Below are 19,968 nucleotides of genomic sequence, written 5' to 3' on the forward strand. Positions count from 1 at the left end.
TGTGTTATATGTTGTTTTTCACTTGTGCTCAGTGTTGGGAAAGTTACTTTTAAAAGTAACGCATTCACCAAAAGTGAAGTGAATGCTCCTCAGGATGATGGAAAAAATAGATTTCTCAACACTATTCAGCAGTAATAATATTATATACAAATGTGCCATTTTTTTATTATTAGTATGTTTGAATTGGATCATCGAAGGTCAGTAGCAAAGACATTAGTTAATAAAATGGGATTAAATACATAAATCAGGTTTGTATAGTATTCTGAGTTTTGTATTTCACTGTTTTTATTGATTTTGAGGAACACTGAATGTGTTTCTGAGTAAACACGTGTTCATATTTAGTCTAGAACTACAGTGAGATTCTCATGTTCACACACAACATTCTGTCGCCATGGCAACGCCAGAGCTGTCACTCAACACATGGAAACAAAGTAACTACTGTTACTTATTTTTTTTTTAAGTCACTAACATTTATTCTTAACTTAAAAAGTAATGCTATACTTTACTAGTTACTTAAAAAAAGTAATCTGATTACGTAACTTGCGTTACTGTTTGTGATTAGATTGTCATGTTTGTTTATTATACTGATGTTCTTCTTTTCAATCGTGTCGTTATTGCAAAGCAACTTTGAGCACTGGAACGGTGCTATAAAAATAAAACATTATTATTATTATTATTATTCTCTCCCCAGAGGCTGATAGACAAATCAAAGGTGACATGTCTCAAGTGGCTTCCGAAGTCGGAGAACCTCTTCCTGGCGTCTCACGCGAGCGGTCACCTCTACCTCTATAACGTGGAGCACCCGTGTGGCACCACCGCGCCGCAGTACTGTCTGCTCCGTCAAGGCGAGGGCTTCGCAGTTTACTCCTGCAAGACCAAGACGCCCCGTAACCCGCTGCTCCGCTGGGCGGTCGGCGAGGGAGGGCTGAACGAATTCGCCTTCTCGCCCGACGGCGTTCACGTGGCCTGTGTCGGTCAAGATGGCTGCCTGCGCGTTTTTCACTTCGACTCGATGGAGCTTCAAGGCGTGATGAAGAGCTACTTCGGCGGGCTTCTTTGTGTCTCCTGGAGCCCTGATGGGAAGTATCTCGCCACCGGTGGAGAAGACGATTTAGTGACGGTTTGGTCGTTCGCAGAGAGTCGCGTCGTCGCGCGCGGACATGGGCATAAGTCATGGGTCAACGTCGTCGCGTTCGACCCGTTCACAACGAAACTGGAGGATGAGGAGCCGATGGAGCTCAGCGGCAGCGAGGAGGATTTCCAGCAGGGGGCGCTGCACTTCGGCCGCGTGCGAACTAGCAGCACGCTCTCGCGACTTTCACGGCACAGCTCCAAAGGCGGCGCTTCGTCTGTGACGTACCGTTTCGGATCAGTCGGGCAAGACACGCAATTCTGTTTGTGGGATCTGACGGACGACATTCTGTATCCGCGGCTTCCGCTCTCCCGCGCGATTACGAACACCTTCGGCCCTACGATCCCGAGCGGAAGCAGCATAGTCGAAGGTCACCACCATCCCTCCAACCCTCATCAGACATCAACGCTGCCGCTGCCTTTGCCTCGCTCGCTGTCGCGCTCCAATTCCCTTCCACATCCCGCCGTCGCAAACACCTCCAAAAGCCAGGGGGCGACAGAGAGCACCGTTACTAGCAGCGTTGGAGTAGGAGGAGGAGGAGCAATCACGCCGTTTAGCATCGGACGCTTCGCAACGCTTTCTCTACAAGAACGCAAAACGGACAAATCCGGGGTGGGAGGGGAAAAGGAGCACAAGCGCTACCACAGCCTCGGGAACATCAGCAAAAGCAACGATAAGATTAACGTGGCGCCGCGCAGCTCCCGGCTAGATGGCGCTAAAGTGCTGGGAACCACACTGTGTCCGCGGATGAACGAGGTGCCACTGCTGGAGCCGCTGGTGTGCAAGAAGATCGCCCACGAGCGGCTGACCGTGCTGGTCTTCATGAACGACTGCATCATCACGGCGTGTCAGGAAGGACTCATCTGCACTTGGGCCAGACCTGGGAAAGCGGTGAGTCGAGATTTATACACAAAGCATTCAGATTAGCTTAATTCCGATGCGCTAAATGCATGTCAAAATAAACTTTTAAGTGGTCTTGATTACTGAATTATTTATCCATTCGATTTTTCCCATTTGGGAAGCCTTGGTGGATTGAAAAAACAAGCTACACTTAAATTTGTTTAAATAATTTTAAAAAAGCAATTGGTGTGCGATTTAGTTTCAAACTAATTTCACTCACAAACTGATAGTGAATTTAGAAAAAAAATACATCATATGTGTAATGCATTTAGCAGACACTTTTATCCAACGTGACTTACACTGCATTCAGGCTATACATTTATTTTACCAGTATGTGGTTCATCATCCCTTTATCACTGCTCACAGTTTAACTGGTGCTGTTTCTCGTCTGTGTTTCCACTAGCATGCGTCTCAGCCGCTGTCAGCACAGAATGGAAACTCTCCGAGTGGGACGGTGGTATAGCCCAAGCCTCATTCCCGTGTCTGCATCCGGAGCATCACAGCATCACCATTCACCCACCCACTTAATCCTTACCAAAACACACACTTAAGTTGCACATGAACGCAAAAACACACCCTGGGACCATGATGCACCTCTGCGACGCACCTCAGCTCTCTCCTGCAGACAGACTGTGAGACTCTTCTGTGCAGAAACTCTGCTGGCTTCTCCTCTAGAAGAGTTTACTGCAAAAGCCACGGCCATTTAATTTCCTATTTATTTATTTGATCATCTAGACTTTTATTGTACATATTCAGACTACTCTATAACGGCAGAGGATGTATATTGAAACGATTAACTCAAATTAATATATGAAGATCCTATATTGTACATAGTGACAGATGCATTGAATGTGGATTGACGAGTTCTTCTTCTAGTGTGCTAGTGCTTTATAATTGGCGAACTGGCTGAGAAAGTGCAACCTTTGCTTTGGCATCTGGCCTGAACTGAGAGTTACGTGCATTTGATCAGCCACTAGACTCGAGTTTCCTGCTTCATAGATTACAGATGCTACTAGAGAGGTGAGGTTAGTGTTGTCTAGAAATAGTGTCGAATGGTAGGCCGGGTATATGAACCATAAAAAAAGTGAGATTTTATATATATACTAAGTTTTTGGTAAGCGAACAACGTCAACGCTGAATGAAAACGGATGTTTGCGGCATCCTCATGTGACTGTTTAGAGCTAGACCGAAGTAGAAGCGGATCTCTTCAAATTTGCCTTGTGGATCGCAAGACTGTGGAAACCCATTTCCGCCATGGAATAGAAAATAAAAATGGTTATTGCTGCTTTTTATCTCACAATTTTCTGGCAATTATGTAAAAAAAAAAAAAAAACGATTTGTGACATATAAAGAAATATTCTGTGGAGGAAACAAAAAACGATCATTGTAAATCATGATTACAAAAGTCAGAATTTCAAAATTGCGAGATATAAACTCAGAATTTAGAAAAAAAAGTAAAAATTGTGAGATGAACGCAAAAGTCAAAGTTGTGAAACTTAGAGTTCAGAAAAAAAGTTAACATTTTGATCATTTTTAATCATGATTTTAAAAAAAAGTCAAATTCCGAAAAAAGTCAATGTTGCGTGATTCACAATTGCGGAAAAAAAATGTCTAGATATAAACACACAATTGTAAAAAAGTATAAATTGCGAGATATAAACCCAGATTTGTGAAAAAATTTAAAAAATTGCGAGATATAAAATCTGAATTCTGAAAAAAATTAAAATTGCGAGATGAACCCAGAATTGCAAAAAAAGTCAAAGTTGTGACAAACTTAGAATTCAGAAAAAATATATAAACACAGATTTGTGAAAAAATTGATTAGTTACATATTTAATCAGAATTCCTGAGAAAAAGATACAATTGTGAGATGATGTGACCTCAGGAAAGAAAAGTAAATTCTGAGAAAAAAAGTAGCAATGACCTTTTTTCAAATGTTTTATTCTGTGACAGAAATAAGCTTCTATACCAGTCAGATGTAATGGAAGGAAGAAACTTCTCTGTCGTTTGAGCAACACATTTAACTATTGTAGCATGGAGTAGGCACTATTCCTTACACCTGCTATGCCTCTTGCAAAATTTTGCACATTTACAGGTTGATTTCTCGCTGGAGGGACCATTTTCAAGGGTCAGGATCACTGAGAGCCAATGTGAAGGGTGTTTTTAGGGTCAGTTTGATTCTTGGCATAAAGTGCAAAACTGCATTAAGAAACATTCCTGTCGAGAGGAAAACAAAATCATTGTATATCACATATACTGTCAGTCATACTTTTCAAATTGTAAAATTCACCAAAACCAGTTTCTCAAGGCAGATTTGCAATTTTTTTTTTTTTTTTTTTTTTTTGTTCTTTTGTGATCCTGACAGTAAACGAACACCGTAACGATGGATTGTTTTCTCGCTAGCTGCTATTTAAAGCATCCAAATATAGAAACCAACAGCATTCAGATTGTTGGAGAAGTTTGTGATGAACCACAATTGAGGATATTGAGTCTTTCTAGAAGTCTGCCAGAGATAACACTACATAAATAAGTCTTTGGGGTCATTGGTCAATGTTTTAAATGTGGTAAACTGGGCTACTTTAGTGATCCTGACATGGACGAGGCAGAACTTTGCTTGTATTTTAGACCAAGCCAGTGAACTCGTATACGATCATTCCCACAGAAGTACAGAACACTACTTGATAAAAACAGTATTTTAGCCCTGACGGTATGTATGCTTAACACTTGGTTCTCATTTTTTATGTCTTTTTGTAACTTTGTGGTTTTTTTGTTGGCTTGTTTTTTTTTAATCTCTGATATTTCGGGATTTATGTTTTGTATGACTATAGCATTGTGTTTGTCTTTGCTGTTAACTGGAGAAATGCAAATGGACCAATTAGTGGATATTTTGTGTATTTTTATTGTGCAGTTTTTAAACTACTGCTTCCATCCATTAGGGGATTTGTTTTTTTTTTACTTGTTTTCTTTTCTCTCATGTTTTTTTTTTTTTTTTTTGCAAATGCATTCAGTTCTAAAGGATGTTTTGTCTTACTGTAGGGTGTGTATCCTAACAGATGACGGCACCCATCTGCCTACACTGAACTGTAAGAGCGTCATCGGCGTGTGAAAATGGATGATTTTGGTGTAACCTCCATTCCTCCACACTGCTTTACTTTAAAATCGATTATCTTCCACTGCATGTGTTTTCATTTATCACACGGTTATATGCCCGAGTCTGGTTATGTGGCTAACAATATCACAATATCAAGTTTGTATATGGGAATCTGTTATTAAAACCTCAAATACTCATGCATCGCATTTTGATTTGTAATCACTTATATCACTAAACAAATTTAAAGGAAAAGTTCATCCAAAAATTAAAATGTGCTCATCTTCAGGTTATCTGAGATCAGGATGGGTTTCTTTCTTCATCAGGTTTGTAGAAATGTAGCACTGCATCAGTGTCTCATCAATGGATGCTCTGCAGTGAATGGGTGCCGTCAGAATGAGAGTCCAAACAGCTGATAAAAACATCACAATAATCCACAGCACTCCAGTTAACATCTGGAAAACTTGCTCCAGTTAGGGCTAAAGACCAACTATTAACCTCAGTTTACACAACACTAGATCTACATAAGGAAGATGACACCAAACGATCTGATTCAGAAATTAATAACATTTGTGTCCTTAAGGCGAGAGACTACAGGCAAAACACTTTTTTTTCATGCACTTGTCAAACAAATTTAAGATCTTGCTCTCATAACATGTCTTGGTTTACATCCAAAATACACATTCAAGTGTTTACTTTGTTAACACTACGCAACATTTTATTATATTAATTTGAATAGAAATACATTAATATTTTATTTAAATACATTACATTAAATAATAAAAAAACTATTTTGATAACATCGATTAAATGAATATATATAGAAAGATTTAAAAAATAAATAACAATTGGTAGCATTGCGCTTTCAAGCCGTTGACTTTCAAGCGCAAGGTTGCTGGTTCGATTCCCCGGGAAAAATTTATAAAAAATTTATAGCCTGAATGCACTTTTGATAAAAGCATCTGCTAAATGCATATATTTAATTTAAATAACAATACAGTGCTATAGTGTGTCGAATAAAACATGTATTGTAATAGCAACTAAATATTTTCCAAATAAAATGTTACACGTATTTATTATATTATATTTAGAGGTCTGTGGAAACTAAACGATCGAAAAGCCCTGCTGAATATGATGATCAAAGTACATTTACATTACATTTATTCATTTAGCAGACGCTTTTATCCAAAGCGACTTACAGATGGAAAAAAAGTACCATAATATAACATCTCTGTATCTCCACACTATCAGGATATCAGTGGCGGATGAACAGTGTTGTTATTTCAGTATTGTGTGATTATTTCAACAGATTTAGAGGGTTTTTCGAACATGTTGAGGCGCGCTTTGGCAGGCTGCCGCGCGTTGCATTGTGGGAGTCGTTGATTGGCGCACTTCCGCTCCCATTGTGCGCGAGAGACGGTAAATAACACTGAAGCTCCACTCTAAACATTATTTAAACACAACTTATACCAAGGTAAGGCCGTCACGGCAGAAAAAAATATATAAATGTGTTATTTAATTGTTATTTTAGACAGAAATGTCGTGTTTGTTTGAATTCGCGTCGGTTTGAGCGAGTTTGTGTTTATAGCAGTACAATCCTGAGGCGCTTCATCCGCGCGAGCTGCAAAATCACCCAAAATAAACGGATGTTTCACAAACGCCGAAAAACACCATAAACGCCTCCGTTCCTGGTTTAAACTTCTGATATCGCATCCCTAGAGTGTTTTCTTTGTTGTCCGAGTGCAACTGGTGAGAACAGTGGAGTGATTCGCAGCGAAATTGTCGAAGTTTTATCGTTAGTTCGTTTCTTTTCTCGTTCAGTTATCTGTGCGAGTCAAACAGGCGCCATGATGTTCACAGATGAGGGGCGGGGCTTACGCACACCGTCGGGTTCGTTTCCTGTTCTCCGATTGGTCGGCTCATGAATATTTTTATTAAGAGGCTGGTTTTTTAAGCATGATTGACGTGTTAAACTGTTTGACGTTTTCAAACTGTTTTTTTCTCGGCAAACATTATCCATCAACTATAGTTTTTTGACTGTTTCAGTATAACATTATATTATTAGAATTTAGTTTTTTTGAAGCAAGGGTTTTTCAGACTGCTCCCGTGGTAAATTTAGAGGAAAAGTGTAACCAATAAGAAAGATATAAAACAGATTAACTATACAAATAAATGTAACTAAAATGTATAATATATCAGTTAGTGTATATATATATATATATATATATATATATATATATATATATATATAAAAATCACATTAGGTAAAATATTTAAATGGGGATAATAAAATATTTTCAAATATGTTGATCTCTTTTATTTGTTTTAATAAATCATTCATTTTTATTTTTATTTAAATTGCATTTATACAATTTACTTATTTTAATGAAATGCATTTATTTAAATAATCATTTTTTTGTTTATTAGCTATTTAAATATTTTTTTAAATTAACTAAGTAGGTTTTATATGTGTGTGAGTGCGTGTGTATTGATTAAAAATAAACAGAACAGTGAGAATAAAAAACATTTGCAAAAGAAAGTTTTTATAGATTATAAAATGCATTTTCACTGTATTATTTGACATGTATTTGACACTGTTATTTTTTTACTGTATTATTTGTACTTGGGGTCGGACTAACAGAGTGCAGTGTGAATGTGTGAACAGTGCAGTATTTTCTGTGCGTGTGTGTAATGTTGTGTGTGTGTGTCTGTTTTGAGGTGAGCGTGTGTCAGAATGGCCCGTACGAAGCAGACCGCCCGTAAATCCACCGGAGGAAAAGCTCCTCGTAAGCAGCTGGCGACTAAAGCAGCCCGTAAGAGTGCGCCCTCTACTGGAGGAGTCAAGAAGCCCCATCGCTACAGGTACTGAGCCGCGGCTCGTGTTGGGTCTGGAGCCGCGGGGCGAGCGCTGACCGCTCTGTGTGTGTCTGTAGGCCCGGGACCGTGGCTCTGCGTGAGATCCGCCGCTACCAGAAGTCCACCGAGCTGCTGATCCGCAAGCTTCCCTTCCAGCGTCTGGTGCGTGAGATCGCTCAGGACTTCAAGACCGACCTGCGCTTCCAGAGCGCCGCCATCGGAGCCCTGCAGGTCAGACACGGCTTCACACTCCTCCAGAAGATCTCTCTGTGTTCGGCACAAATCCTGCAACTGCTTTTCATTATTAGATGTTTTCTGTGTTAAAGTGTAATTTAATTCTGTGATGCTCCGCTGTATTCTCAGCATCATTCCTCCAGTCTTCAGTGTCACATGATCTTCAGAAATCATGAAAATATGATGATTTACTGCTCAAGAAACATTTCTGATTATTATCAATGTTGAACACTGTCGTGCTGCTCAATATTTGTGTGGAGAGCATGCTACTGAACTCCTCTCAGGTCATGTGACTCGTGTGTGTGTGTGTGTGTGTGTGTGTGTGCAGGAGGCCAGCGAGGCGTATCTGGTGGGTCTGTTTGAGGACACTAACCTGTGTGCCATCCATGCCAAGCGTGTCACCATCATGCCCAAAGACATCCAGCTGGCGCGCCGCATCCGTGGAGAACGAGCCTGAGCTCTCCCTCTCTTTGTTTGTCTCTCTCTTGCTGTTTGTTGGTAGTTTTAGAGTCCAGTCCTGGTGGAGTGAGTGATGTCTCTTTGTTTTTTGGCTACAGACTTTTAGGGTACTTCCTGTTTGCATGTACCAGCCCGTGACTGATCAGCCCCACACACACACACACACACACACACACACACACAGTCTGTGAAGTGATCATGAGTGAAGGTTAACGAAGGCGGTCAGGGCTGATGTCTGCATTCAGGGCTTTGCATCTCTCATGCAGGGTGCTAAAACAGCTCTGACCCGTCCCAGAATTCCCTGCACTGTCCATCACGAGCGTGTGTGTGTGTGAGGCTGTCGATCAGTAAGGGGTTTGTATATGAGCATCTCTCCAACAAATGTTTATTATTGCAATATCAAGAATTACTTTTAATAATTATTGATGTCTGTTTCTTTTTTTAATGCATCCTTATAAGCTTGTTTCATAGATCTATAGCATATTTTTGAAGGTGGAGATTCTTATAAAGACAGTTTTACATCACAAATCATGTTTGTTTTCTAGAGGATGAGTTTGGGTTCAGTCTCAGGCGTGTGAAGAACACGTTTAATCGCATAAACGACTCGTTCATTTTGGGTCTTTTGAATCTGGACAGACTGACTTGTTAATTTAAATTGAATAAATAAATATATATTGGCTTGATACTGTTTTTGAGTTTCGCCACGAGAATTTCCTTCATTACAGAATTCAGTTTTCTTCTGTTCTCTTCAGTGTGTCAGGACTCCTCAGGCAGACATGGAAACATCATTATTATTGAATCCTGCTTGATTTGTGGGTGTTTTTTTTCTTTCTCCTTTATTCAGAGTTTGACTACAGAACATTCAGGTGTTTAAATAAACTGATCTTTGTCATTTGAAATGTCTCCTAATTGCGTAATAAATAGATGTCACACACTTTTGTGGGTTGTCTTTCACTGTGATGTTAAAATAAATTACATTCAACTCTTGTTAAAGAACCGTGTTACGTTTCATTTATTGCCTTTTTTTAAATTACTAAAGCACTTTATTTCTTGAATGAAAGAAGCTTTACAAATAAATTATTAATTAGATATATTAGTTTATTAGACATAATTGTGTTATATTTGAATAGTAGACTGGTACAGAATAGTCCCAGAAAACCAAATTTCAACAAAACTCCAAATGTAGATGCAAATAAAATAATACTAATCTACGTGATTAAAAAAAACAACAACAACTAAACCTTAAATATAATTTAATATTCTAGTAAGGTACTGAAATCATCTACAGAGTGTCTGTTTACATTAAGTGAAGTTAATTTATTTTAAGAGGAAAGAAGAGACCCCTACTTACTTTTTTATTTTGTTTATTAACATTTTCTAATGTTTCTGCCCAATACTCTTCGAAAAAAAAGTGTTAATTGAGGTTCTATATAGAACCATATGGTTCGCGATCCCGCTCCGAACTCCCGAACTGACTCAAATGAATCGCGAACCCCAAACTGATTCAAATGATTCGCGAACCCGCTCCGACCTCCCGAACTGATTCAAATAATTCGCTATCCCTAAACTGACTCAAATGATTCGCGATCCCACTCCGAACTCCCGAACTGACTCAAATGATTCGCGATCCCAAACTGACTCAGATGATTCGCGATCCCGCTCCGAACTCCCGAACTGACTCAAATGATTCGCGATCCCAAACTGACTCAGATGATTCGCGATCCCGCTCCGAACTCCCGAACTGACTCAAATGATTCGCGATCCCAAACTGACTCAAATGATTCGCGATCCCACTCCGAACGCCCGAACTGACTCAAATGATTCGCGATCCCAAACTGACTCAGATGATTCGCGATCCCGCTCCGAACTCCCGAACTGACTCAAATGATTCGCGATCCCAAACTGACTCAAATGATTCGCGATCCCACTCCGAACGCCCGAACTGATTCAAATGATTCGCGATCCCGCTCCGAACTCCCGAACCGACTCAAATGATTCGCGATCCCGCTCCGAACACACGAGAACTCTTTGACCACAGCTGCTGTGCTTCAAAAGCTCTTGCAGCAGCTCAACACTGGTTTTCTCTGAGGTGGTCGGATCACATCAGATTGTGGTTAATCTTGCAGATCATGACTTATATCTACTCTTCCTCTCCCTGCAGTTTGGTAATATAAAGATTCCTCCTTTGAACTCCCATCTCTTCTGTGGGTTTTATTGTTCTGGGTCTGAATTTGGGCTCCTGGGGTATCAAAAAAGAAACATTTTCAATCTCCAAGGTGAAGGTATGACAACACCAGTGTTGTGCTAGTTACTAAGAAATATGCAATACTGTTAAAAGTAACTTTTTAGTTATTATTTTAAAGAACTTTCTTTAATGTTCCCATTAATGCGCTTTTATGCGTTATGGTCTACAAACACAAAGTAAAACAGAAAGTAATTTTTAAACACTATTTTGATTAAGTCAGACCAGCACAAACTGAATATTGTATATCACAAGGATTTCTGAAAAAAAAAACCAAAACACCTGAATAATATATTCAGAATCAAAAACTAAAGGGACTTCTGCATCATAAAAGCTGTTGTGTTGAGCCCTTAAAAATGTTCCTTTCACAGCTTAAGTATGAAAACTATCAACAATGGACAACATAACACAGAACTTTTTGAAATAAATAAATGAAAGCAATCTGAATTATTCAGAATCAATTACGAGAAACATATACATACATACATATACTGTAGCAGCCCCTTGGCGTCGACAAACGAGACAGAGAGTTTCGACGGGTGCTTAATCTTCTTTATTTCGCTCGCTTTGAGCGCCATTAACCGTGACTTCGAGAAACGTTGTGTTGTAGCACCGTGAAACTACATAAAGAAACAATATACTCATAAATAAAAAACTTATGTACAAATGACAGATTACTTAAACAAATACACATTTACAGATACCCAAAAGGCAAATAAATTATTACATACATGAGAAATTAACCAAAAGAGCGACAAATAACACGTGCCATACGAAATTATATATTACTTTAAAATACAACATGCAAAACACACAATAAAGACACATACCTCGCTCCGCTTGCCAAAGGGTACTAGATGAACAAAAACGTAAAGTGCATCCACTTTTTACAATATATATATATCAAACTTTTGTAAACGCCATGTGAGAACCACAATGTGCTCCTCGTCCGCACCTCTTTCTTCTACCTGCGTTACAGCTTACGTTACGTAGAGAGCGTGCGTGCGCACACACAACACATTTAAAGTGACACACACAAACATATTTTTGCGGTCATTTACACTCCCACCAATTATGAGATGATGAAAGAACAGAACAAACTGTGAATGAATCAGAACATGATTTCTGCACATCAATATGACCGCCTTCACAGTTTTTATGCATGTGAAGTCTAAAATGTTAGGTTTTATAGAACTTAATTACATGGTCTGATGCAATGATATCACAAAGCAGTCGCTGATTACTCATTTTCAATAAGTACCACCAATTTTTGGATGGGCCTTTCAATGACTGTGGGCTTGGAGCATTGATTTTGTTTTTGCTCCCCTAACTGCAACTTGACTCGCCTTACAAGACCATCACTTCCTTCACTGGTTTCCACCACTCGGCCTAATTGCCACTGACCTCTGGGAAGCATATCGTCTTTGATGATTACAACATCATTCACTTGAAGGTTACGGCGAGGAATATGCCATTTCTGACGTGCTGCAATGTTGAGAAGGTATTCCTTCTTCCAACGACTCCAAAATTGTTCGATTAGGTATTGAACTCTGCGCCATCTTTTAGTGGCATACACATCTTGTTTTACAAACTTTCCTGGAGGTGGAAGAGCAACATCAGATTTCATCATTATCAGATGGTTTGGGGTCAATGGTTCGAGTGAATTTGGATCATTAATCCCATCAACCGTTAGAGGGCGGCTGTTTACAATGGCCATTGCTTCATAGAACAGCGTTCTGAGTGATGCGTCATCAAGCCTGCCTGGGCATAAAGCAAGTGTGGCATTGAGTACATTTCGCACAGTACGTATCTGGCGCTCCCAGACACCTCCAGCATGGCTTGCAGAAGGAGCATTAAAGACAAACTCGCATTGCCTTTCTGTAAGAAAGATCTCTAAGGCGTTGGTGTCAATCTCTTTCAGTGATTTTGCGAATTCATTTTTAGCTCCAACAAAGTTAGTGCCGTGGTCACACTGAAGTTTGCGAACTGCTCCTCTGAGGCTGATAAAGCACCTTAGGGCATTGATAAAGGAGTCTGTAGATAGGTCCTCAATCATTTCAATATGGACTGCACGAGATGATAGACAAGTGAATAATAGGCCATATCTCTTAAGCTCCTTACGAGCTCTCTTCACAATAAATGGCCCGAAACAGTCCATACCACAGTACGTGAATGGAGCGGAAACCTCAACACGTTCTCTGGGAAGTTCTGCCATACGCTGTTCTTCAGCTGGTCGTCTGAGTTTCCGACATTGCACACACTTGTGTATGAATTTAGCGACAGACTTACTGCCTCCAATGATCCAGAATCCATTCATTCTTAACTCCATTTGAGTTTGGCTTCTTCCCTGGTGACGAACTTTGGTGTGGTAATGTGACAGAATTAGTTTAGTGATGTGGTTACCTTTTGGAAGTATTACAGGATGTTTTAGATCTTGACTGAGAGATGAGTGTTTTAGCCTCCCACCAACACGGAGGATGCCATTGTCCAAAATAGGATCCAGAGGGTACAGTGCGCTTGAATTTGGTAGAGCTTCTCCTCTTTCAATTATTTGCATTTCCTTTGAGAATGCTTGCTGCTGTACAAGCTTGATGACCACCTTAGCAGCTCTCTCACGTTCTTCAACTGTCACATGATCACCGTTGTACATCTGTTTGTGGCCCAATCTGTTTATTCTTGCAACCACCCTTAGAAGCATAGACCAAGAAGAGAATCGACTTAAGCGACTGAGGATGTCTGCTCCGTCTCTGACGGAGGTCACAAAGGTTTGGACTAATTTAACTTCAGGATCACCGACAAGCAGGTTCACAGGTGTATATGGTGTTGCATTTACTTCCTGTTCCCACAGGAATTTGGGTCCTGATAACCACATTGATGTAGAGATGGCAGACGCATTAAGCCCTCTAGATGCATAATCAGCAGGGTTATCTGTTGTATTTACGTAACACCACTGACTAGGATCTGTGACATCTCGTATCAGCTGCACTCGATTTGCGACAAAAACATGAAACCTACGGGCTTCGTTGTTAATGTATGCTAAAACGACCTGCGAGTCTGTCCAGAAGAACTCTTGGTCAATCTTCATTTCCAGCTCATTTTTCAGCATGACACTCATTCTGGCAGATATGACAGCGGCTGAGAGTTCTAACCTGGGAATGCTTATGACCTTTGTAGGTGAGACCCTGGCTTTAGCCATCACCAGACAGCAGTGGACTTCACTCTTTTCATTTTTGAAGCGGAGGTAGGAACAAGCACCATATCCTACATTACTCGCATCAGAGAAGTGGTGTAACTCTGTTCTGACTATTTCACTGAAGGTATGTGGGTGATAACATCTTGGTATCAATACTTCCTTGAGTTTCAGAAGATCGTTTTTCCAATCCACCCATTGAGGACGCAAGTCATCAGGAAGTTCATTGTCCCATTCAGTACCTCTACGACAAAGTTCTTGTAGGATGCACTTTCCCTGTAGAATAAATGGGGCGACAAACCCAAGAGGGTCATATAGAGAGGCTATAACAGACAGAATACCACGGCGAGTCAATGGTTGATCCTTAAGGTCGATGCAGAAACTGAATGTGTCATCCTTTGTTGACCATTGAATGCCGAGTACACGTCCAGCTGGTGTTGCTTCAAGATTAAAGTCAAGAGGCTTTGATGTTGTTGCCTTTTCTAACGGGTTTAAACAACTCAGAACGTCTTCCTTATTTGAGTTAAATTTGTGAAGCCGTAAACCTCCATGTTTACACACTCTTTGAGCTTGCATTATTAGTTCTTTGGCTTCACTGGTTGAGGGAACACTGGTTAACCCATCATCCACATAAAAGTTCTTCTCAATGAATGCTGAGGCTGAAGGATAGTTAACCTTGTGCTGCTGTGCCAGGTACTTTAGGCCGAAATTAGCACACCCAGGTGAAGACGTGGCACCAAAGAGGTGGACTGCCATGCGATATTCTTGAGGCTCTTTCTCCAAGTCTCCACCCTCCCACCATAAGAATCTCAGGTAATTGCGTTCATCAGGTGGGACGAGAAACTGGTGAAACATCTTCTCTATGTCACAGGTAACTGCAACTGGCTCCTTTCTGAAACGGCACAGCACTCCCACCAAGGAATTGGTTAGATCAGGCCCAGTCAGAAGTGTGTCATTTAATGATATACCACGAAACTTTTCTGAACAATCGAATACCACCCTCAGCTTGTTTGGTTTCTGAGGGTGGTACACCCCATGGTGTGGGATGTACCACACTGTCTCTCCACTTAGTATAGCTGGAGCTTGTTCTGCATCACCTTTGATAATCATCTCTTCCATGAAAGCCTTGTAGTGATCATAATACTGTTTATTGGACTTGAGCCGTTTCTTTAGGTGTTGTAGTCGAGCAGTTGCTAGCCCTTTGTTGTTGGGTAGTGAGGGTCGGCTGCTGCACTTAAATGGGAGAGGAAGCTCGTAATGTCCATTATCCTTCTGATGAATATTGGCACTGAGGTGCTGTATGAAACGAACATCCTCTTGTGACACACATTTATCCTCATAAGCTTTTTCATTGAAATCTGACTCAAGAATTTTCAGGATATCATTGGACGATGGGACAGGTATTTCCTTTACTGCAACACGGTGGACAAAACTCTGATTTCCTTGTCGGTCAAGGTGTGGATTAGACAGGCCTATAATACTCCACCCAAGCACAGTTCTTTGCGCGAAAGGCTCATTTTCACCACCTATAATTGCTTCCAAGGGAGCTAGTGCAGATGGGCAGTCAAATCCAATTAAAAGTCCGACTTCACAGTTCAAAAGTGGTGACAGCTGACTTGCTAAGTGTCTGAGGTGACTCCACTGAAGCGCTGTGTGCTTGGTGGGAATATACGACTTGTCCACTGGAATGAAGTCTCTTGTGTATGCTTGCTGTAGTGGTATAGAACTTGCAGATTGTAGTCCTCTTACTTTAAGTCCACAGACTCTCTTACTGGCAGTGATCGTGTCAGCAGCTGTCATGGTGCTGAGCCTCAATTGCACAGGTTGTGAGACAACATTCAAACTTTCAAGAAGATCTTCCAAGATGAAACTTGAGTCGCTCTGGGTGTCAAGTAGAGCATAAGTTAGTACTTCTCTTTGGGGTTCGTCCACTGTAGAGATGAAAACTGGCACAATGCTGGAAGTAGCAGGAGAACATTGAGTGAGTGCGTGTGTCATGACTTTATGAACTTCCTCACTTGCTTGAACATTCGTAGATGCTCCTTTAGGGTCCTTTGAAGGAGCTTTATCCCTTTCTTCATGTAAGCAGGTAGGATGACTTCGACCACACGTACCACATGTATGTCTTCTTCTACAGTCTTTACTCATGTGTCCCTTTCTGAGACAACCGAAACAGAGGTGAGTTTCGTGAATGAAGGCTTTCTTTTCTTCAATAGTCTTTCCAGCAAATGTAGAGCATTGAGCAATGTGATGTTTTTCATCTTTGCAGAAAAGGCACGATGTCTTTGGCTTAGAGCTGTACGTCTCTGGTCTTTTTGAGCTCAAGTCCTTCACCTGAACCTTTGTACTGAGAGCCTTAGCACGCTTGGGGAACCTTTCATCTGTGTTCTTTTGATTCACAAATAGTGCAGAGGTTATAGGGTTACAAGCTATTTTTGCTTCCTTTTGCAGAAATTCTGTGAAGCATTTGAAACTTGGATAGTCACCTGATGTGTCTAGTTCTTCCACCACGATTCGGTTCCACTTTCTCACAATCCATTCGGGGAGTTTCTTTAACAGCTTGTGGTTTTCTTCAGAATCATTTAGGATGGCTAATCCTTTTACGTGAGGAATTGCCTCGACACAACCTTGTAGGAAATCTGTGAAGTCTCGTAATGCCAGTGGGTCATTTGCTCCAATTTTGGGCCATCTCATCAGCTTGTCTCGAAACGCTCTTTGGATGACGAACGAGTTCCCGTACCTTTCCTGTAACACTTTCCAGGCACCCTGATACGCATCCTCAGAATTTCTGTAGAAATATCCCTCCACCGCTTTGCGAGCTTCCCCAGCAAGGTAATTCTTCAGATAGAACATTTTTTCACCAGAAGGAAGAGGTTTTCGATCAATGAGGGCCATGAATGACATCTTCCAATCTATGAATTTTAAAGGGTCACCAACAAAGACAGTGGGTTCTGGAACTGGCAGCCGATGTGTGCTTAGTGAGTTTGCTATTGCTTGAGCTAGATTTGCAGTTTCCTGAGGTGATGTAACTCCATATCCTTCACATGATGCTTGCTGAGGTAGGAAAGACTGTGCTTCCGGGTTCAGTTGAGATGTAAGCTCTGTCCTTTGGCAGCCAGTGTGAATGCTAGGGCCTTCGTCATCTTCACAGCGATGAAGGTTGCCTTCTAAATCGTTATACACTTTGACACGAGCTGCTGCTACTTTAACTTCTTTGTCAACTTGTAGCTGTTGTAGCCGTTTCTTTTCCTCAACTAGCCTTAACTGCATTTCAGCCTCCTTCTGCTTTATCTCCGCTAACATTCTCGATTCACAAAGCTTCCAGTCATGCTCCATCTTATCAAGCTTAGCTTGTTGATTGTGAATTTCTTGTAAAGCTTTAGCTTGTTCCAGTTTCGCTGCAAATTCTGCCTGTGCATCAGCACGCTTACTTGAGACTTTAGAAGTCTTGGATTGGTTATCGGATCCCAGTGATGACTCTGAAACGACGGTGTTTGTTACTGTACATCCAAAGACGGATCCATATTCATCCTTATTCAGCACTTGCCTTACTCTTTCCTTCACAAGTTCTTCATTGTAACTTTCATTAAATGTTTCCAGTCGTTTACTGACAAGATCAGTGATCTCTGCAGTTAGTGCAGCGCAGGCATCCATACGTTTAACAATGTCTGGAGTAGTAGTGTGGTTACGCAGAATTGCTTCATAACGCTGATAGACTGAATCATGTCTGCCTTGAATGTCCTGCTGTATTTGATCCAGGTCTTCACGTGTACAGAATGTTTTCAAATTTGATCTAGCCTCTCTTGCAGCCTGCTTCCAGGACTCATATGTCTTATGGAAGGACTTTTCCTGTTTCTTTGCTTCGAGCTCATGCATCTCTCGACCTTTCTCTGTTAAGCTTCTTTCACGTGAGCTTGCTCTGAGCTGTTGCACTGGTGGGTTACTTATTTCTTCAGCTGGAGGTGGTATCTCCTCAACTGGTTCAACTTCCTTTTCAGGTGGGTTTTCCATGGCCTCTTTAATGTTGTTTACTTCTTTAAACTGGGCAACTTAAGCTATAAGTGATACCATTTCCATCAGACCTCTAAAATGTAAGCACTCAAAATATTAGCAAGGAGAATCAACACAAATGCACAACTGTAAACACTTTTAACATTTAAATATTTCCCTTGTAATAGATCAGAAATGTCAGTTTACAAACAGTAATAAAGTTAACTGTACTCTTTGTGTATGACTTTTTAAATGTCCAAGATAAATCTTCAACAATCAACGTTCAAATTTAACACACAAGTTTTATAGTCTTTAAATAATCAAGCAAACTTGAATATTTTCTTGTGATTTGACTTATTCAATTTAAATGTCTCTTGTAGTTTTATCCTTCAATTTAATAGTCCAAAAAATATTCTCCTTTTCATTTGAACATGTCAACTTACAGAGTTCCAATGAATGGATGCAGCTCACGTGGGAATACGATTTAACTCACAGTCTCGATCTCATCTGTAGTGTTAAACGGTGCCTTGTTACCACCTTGCGATCTTTCCCTTTAAGCAGTTATAATGACGTCACGATCCGCTGTGACTGCGCAAACGTCCGCAGCGCCGTGCTGATTGATCCTCGTGCGGCGTTGTGATGAACTCTCTCGAACAGGGCAGCAGCGAAGCGATGCAGAGTCCCGATAAGCGTCGAGTTTCACTGTAGCAGCCCCTTGGCGTCGACAAACGAGACAGAGAGTTTCGACGGGTGCTTAATCTTCTTTATTTCGCTCGCTTTGAGCGCCATTAACCGTGACTTCGAGAAACGTTGTGTTGTAGCACCGTGAAACTACATAAAGAAACAATATACTCATAAATAAAAAACTTATGTACAAATGACAGATTACTTAAACAAATACACATTTACAGATACCCAAAAGGCAAATAAATTATTACATACATGAGAAATTAACCAAAAGAGCGACAAATAACACGTGCCATACGAAATTATATATTACTTTAAAATACAACATGCAAAACACACAATAAAGACACATACCTCGCTCCGCTTGCCAAAGGGTACTAGATGAACCAAAACGTAAAGTGCATCCACTTTTTACAATATATATATATCAAACTTTAGTAAACGCCATGTGAGAACCACAATGTGCTCCTCGTCCGCACCTTTCTTCTACCTGCGTTACAGCTTACGTTACGTAGAGAGCGTGCGTGCGCACACACAACACATTTAAAGTGACACACACAAACATATTTTTGCGGTCATTTACATATACATATATATAAATGCTGTTTATGGAGCTGACTGAAAGCCGGCGACTCCACAGTAGAGACAGGTGCATGTTTTCTACAATGTTTCACCTGTATGAGAAAAACATACAGATAATCACTGAAGACACTTTGCTGTTGACCCATTCCTCATAATAATATTCATTAAAACTGTATGTTAACACGCAGGAGCTTGCTGTATGAATCCGTGAGCAGGCTACAGTTTACAAATCCATGGGAACAGATTGTGAAAGTGCGCTCAGATTATGAATAGGCCATTCGAAGCAGAAAGACACAGCTTACATTACATAAAACATAAAATGTTTTTGTCTTTATGCTCAACTAAAGTGAAATAATGAGCATATTTCTGATGACTGGCCATGACTGCCACACACACTTGAATAAACGGAGACACGCCCACAGTGCGTTTACAGCGGTTGGCATCCACCAATCCTAATGCGTCGCTGCTGCAAACAGGTTAGGCTGCACTTCAGTCAAAATGAATTGATAAAAAAAGTAATGGACAATGCACCATATGGTAACGGTGACGGAGTTAATTTATTTAAAAAGTAATGCATTACAGTAGTTACTGTCAAAAATGCGTTGCTG

The 19,968-nt window shown here is 40.6% G+C and overlaps 4 protein-coding genes across 6 annotated transcripts in view; 2 read left to right on the forward strand and 2 right to left on the reverse strand.

Annotated features, from left to right (window-relative positions):
• Nucleotides 1-5,322, forward strand: part of LOC113114654 (WD repeat-containing protein 20) — a 7,593-nt gene extending 2,271 nt beyond the window's left edge. Inside the window, exons 3-4 of the mRNA XM_026281563.1 lie at nt 692-2,023; nt 2,436-5,322. Of these exons, the coding sequence (XP_026137348.1) occupies nt 692-2,023; nt 2,436-2,495 (1,392 nt within the window). The 3' untranslated portion in view covers nt 2,496-5,322. The remainder of the gene's footprint in view (nt 1-691; nt 2,024-2,435) is intronic.
• LOC113114651 (leucine-rich repeat and fibronectin type III domain-containing protein 1-like) overlaps nt 1-19,968 on the reverse strand; it is a 680,315-nt gene that overhangs the window by 169,771 nt on the left and 490,576 nt on the right. The gene's annotated exons all lie outside the window — the stretch shown is intronic.
• On the forward strand, nt 6,454-9,665 carry LOC113114683 (histone H3.3). Its single transcript, XM_026281602.1, has 4 exons — nt 6,454-6,594; nt 7,839-7,982; nt 8,054-8,207; nt 8,539-9,665. Exons 2-4 carry the CDS (start codon nt 7,855-7,857, stop codon nt 8,665-8,667), a joined length of 411 nt encoding a protein of 136 aa, XP_026137387.1. The 5' UTR covers nt 6,454-6,594; nt 7,839-7,854; the 3' UTR covers nt 8,668-9,665.
• Nucleotides 11,408-19,339, reverse strand: LOC113114641 (uncharacterized). Of its 2 annotated transcripts, XR_003293772.1 has the most exons (3): nt 19,133-19,339; nt 11,742-18,922; nt 11,408-11,531 (listed from the first exon to the last, which is right to left on the reverse strand). XR_003293772.1 is itself a non-coding variant. In XM_026281535.1 (2 exons), exon 2 carries the CDS (start codon nt 18,110-18,112, stop codon nt 12,152-12,154), a length of 5,961 nt encoding a protein of 1,986 aa, XP_026137320.1. In that variant the 5' UTR covers nt 18,113-18,922; nt 19,133-19,339; the 3' UTR covers nt 11,450-12,151. The 2 variants fall into 2 exon arrangements, 1 of the variants encoding a protein (XP_026137320.1); XM_026281535.1 differs by having other exon boundaries at nt 11,450-18,922.

The sequence above is a fragment of the Carassius auratus genome, chromosome 15, assembly GCF_003368295.1.
Source record: "Carassius auratus strain Wakin chromosome 15, ASM336829v1, whole genome shotgun sequence".
NCBI lineage: Eukaryota > Metazoa > Chordata > Actinopteri > Cypriniformes > Cyprinidae > Carassius > Carassius auratus.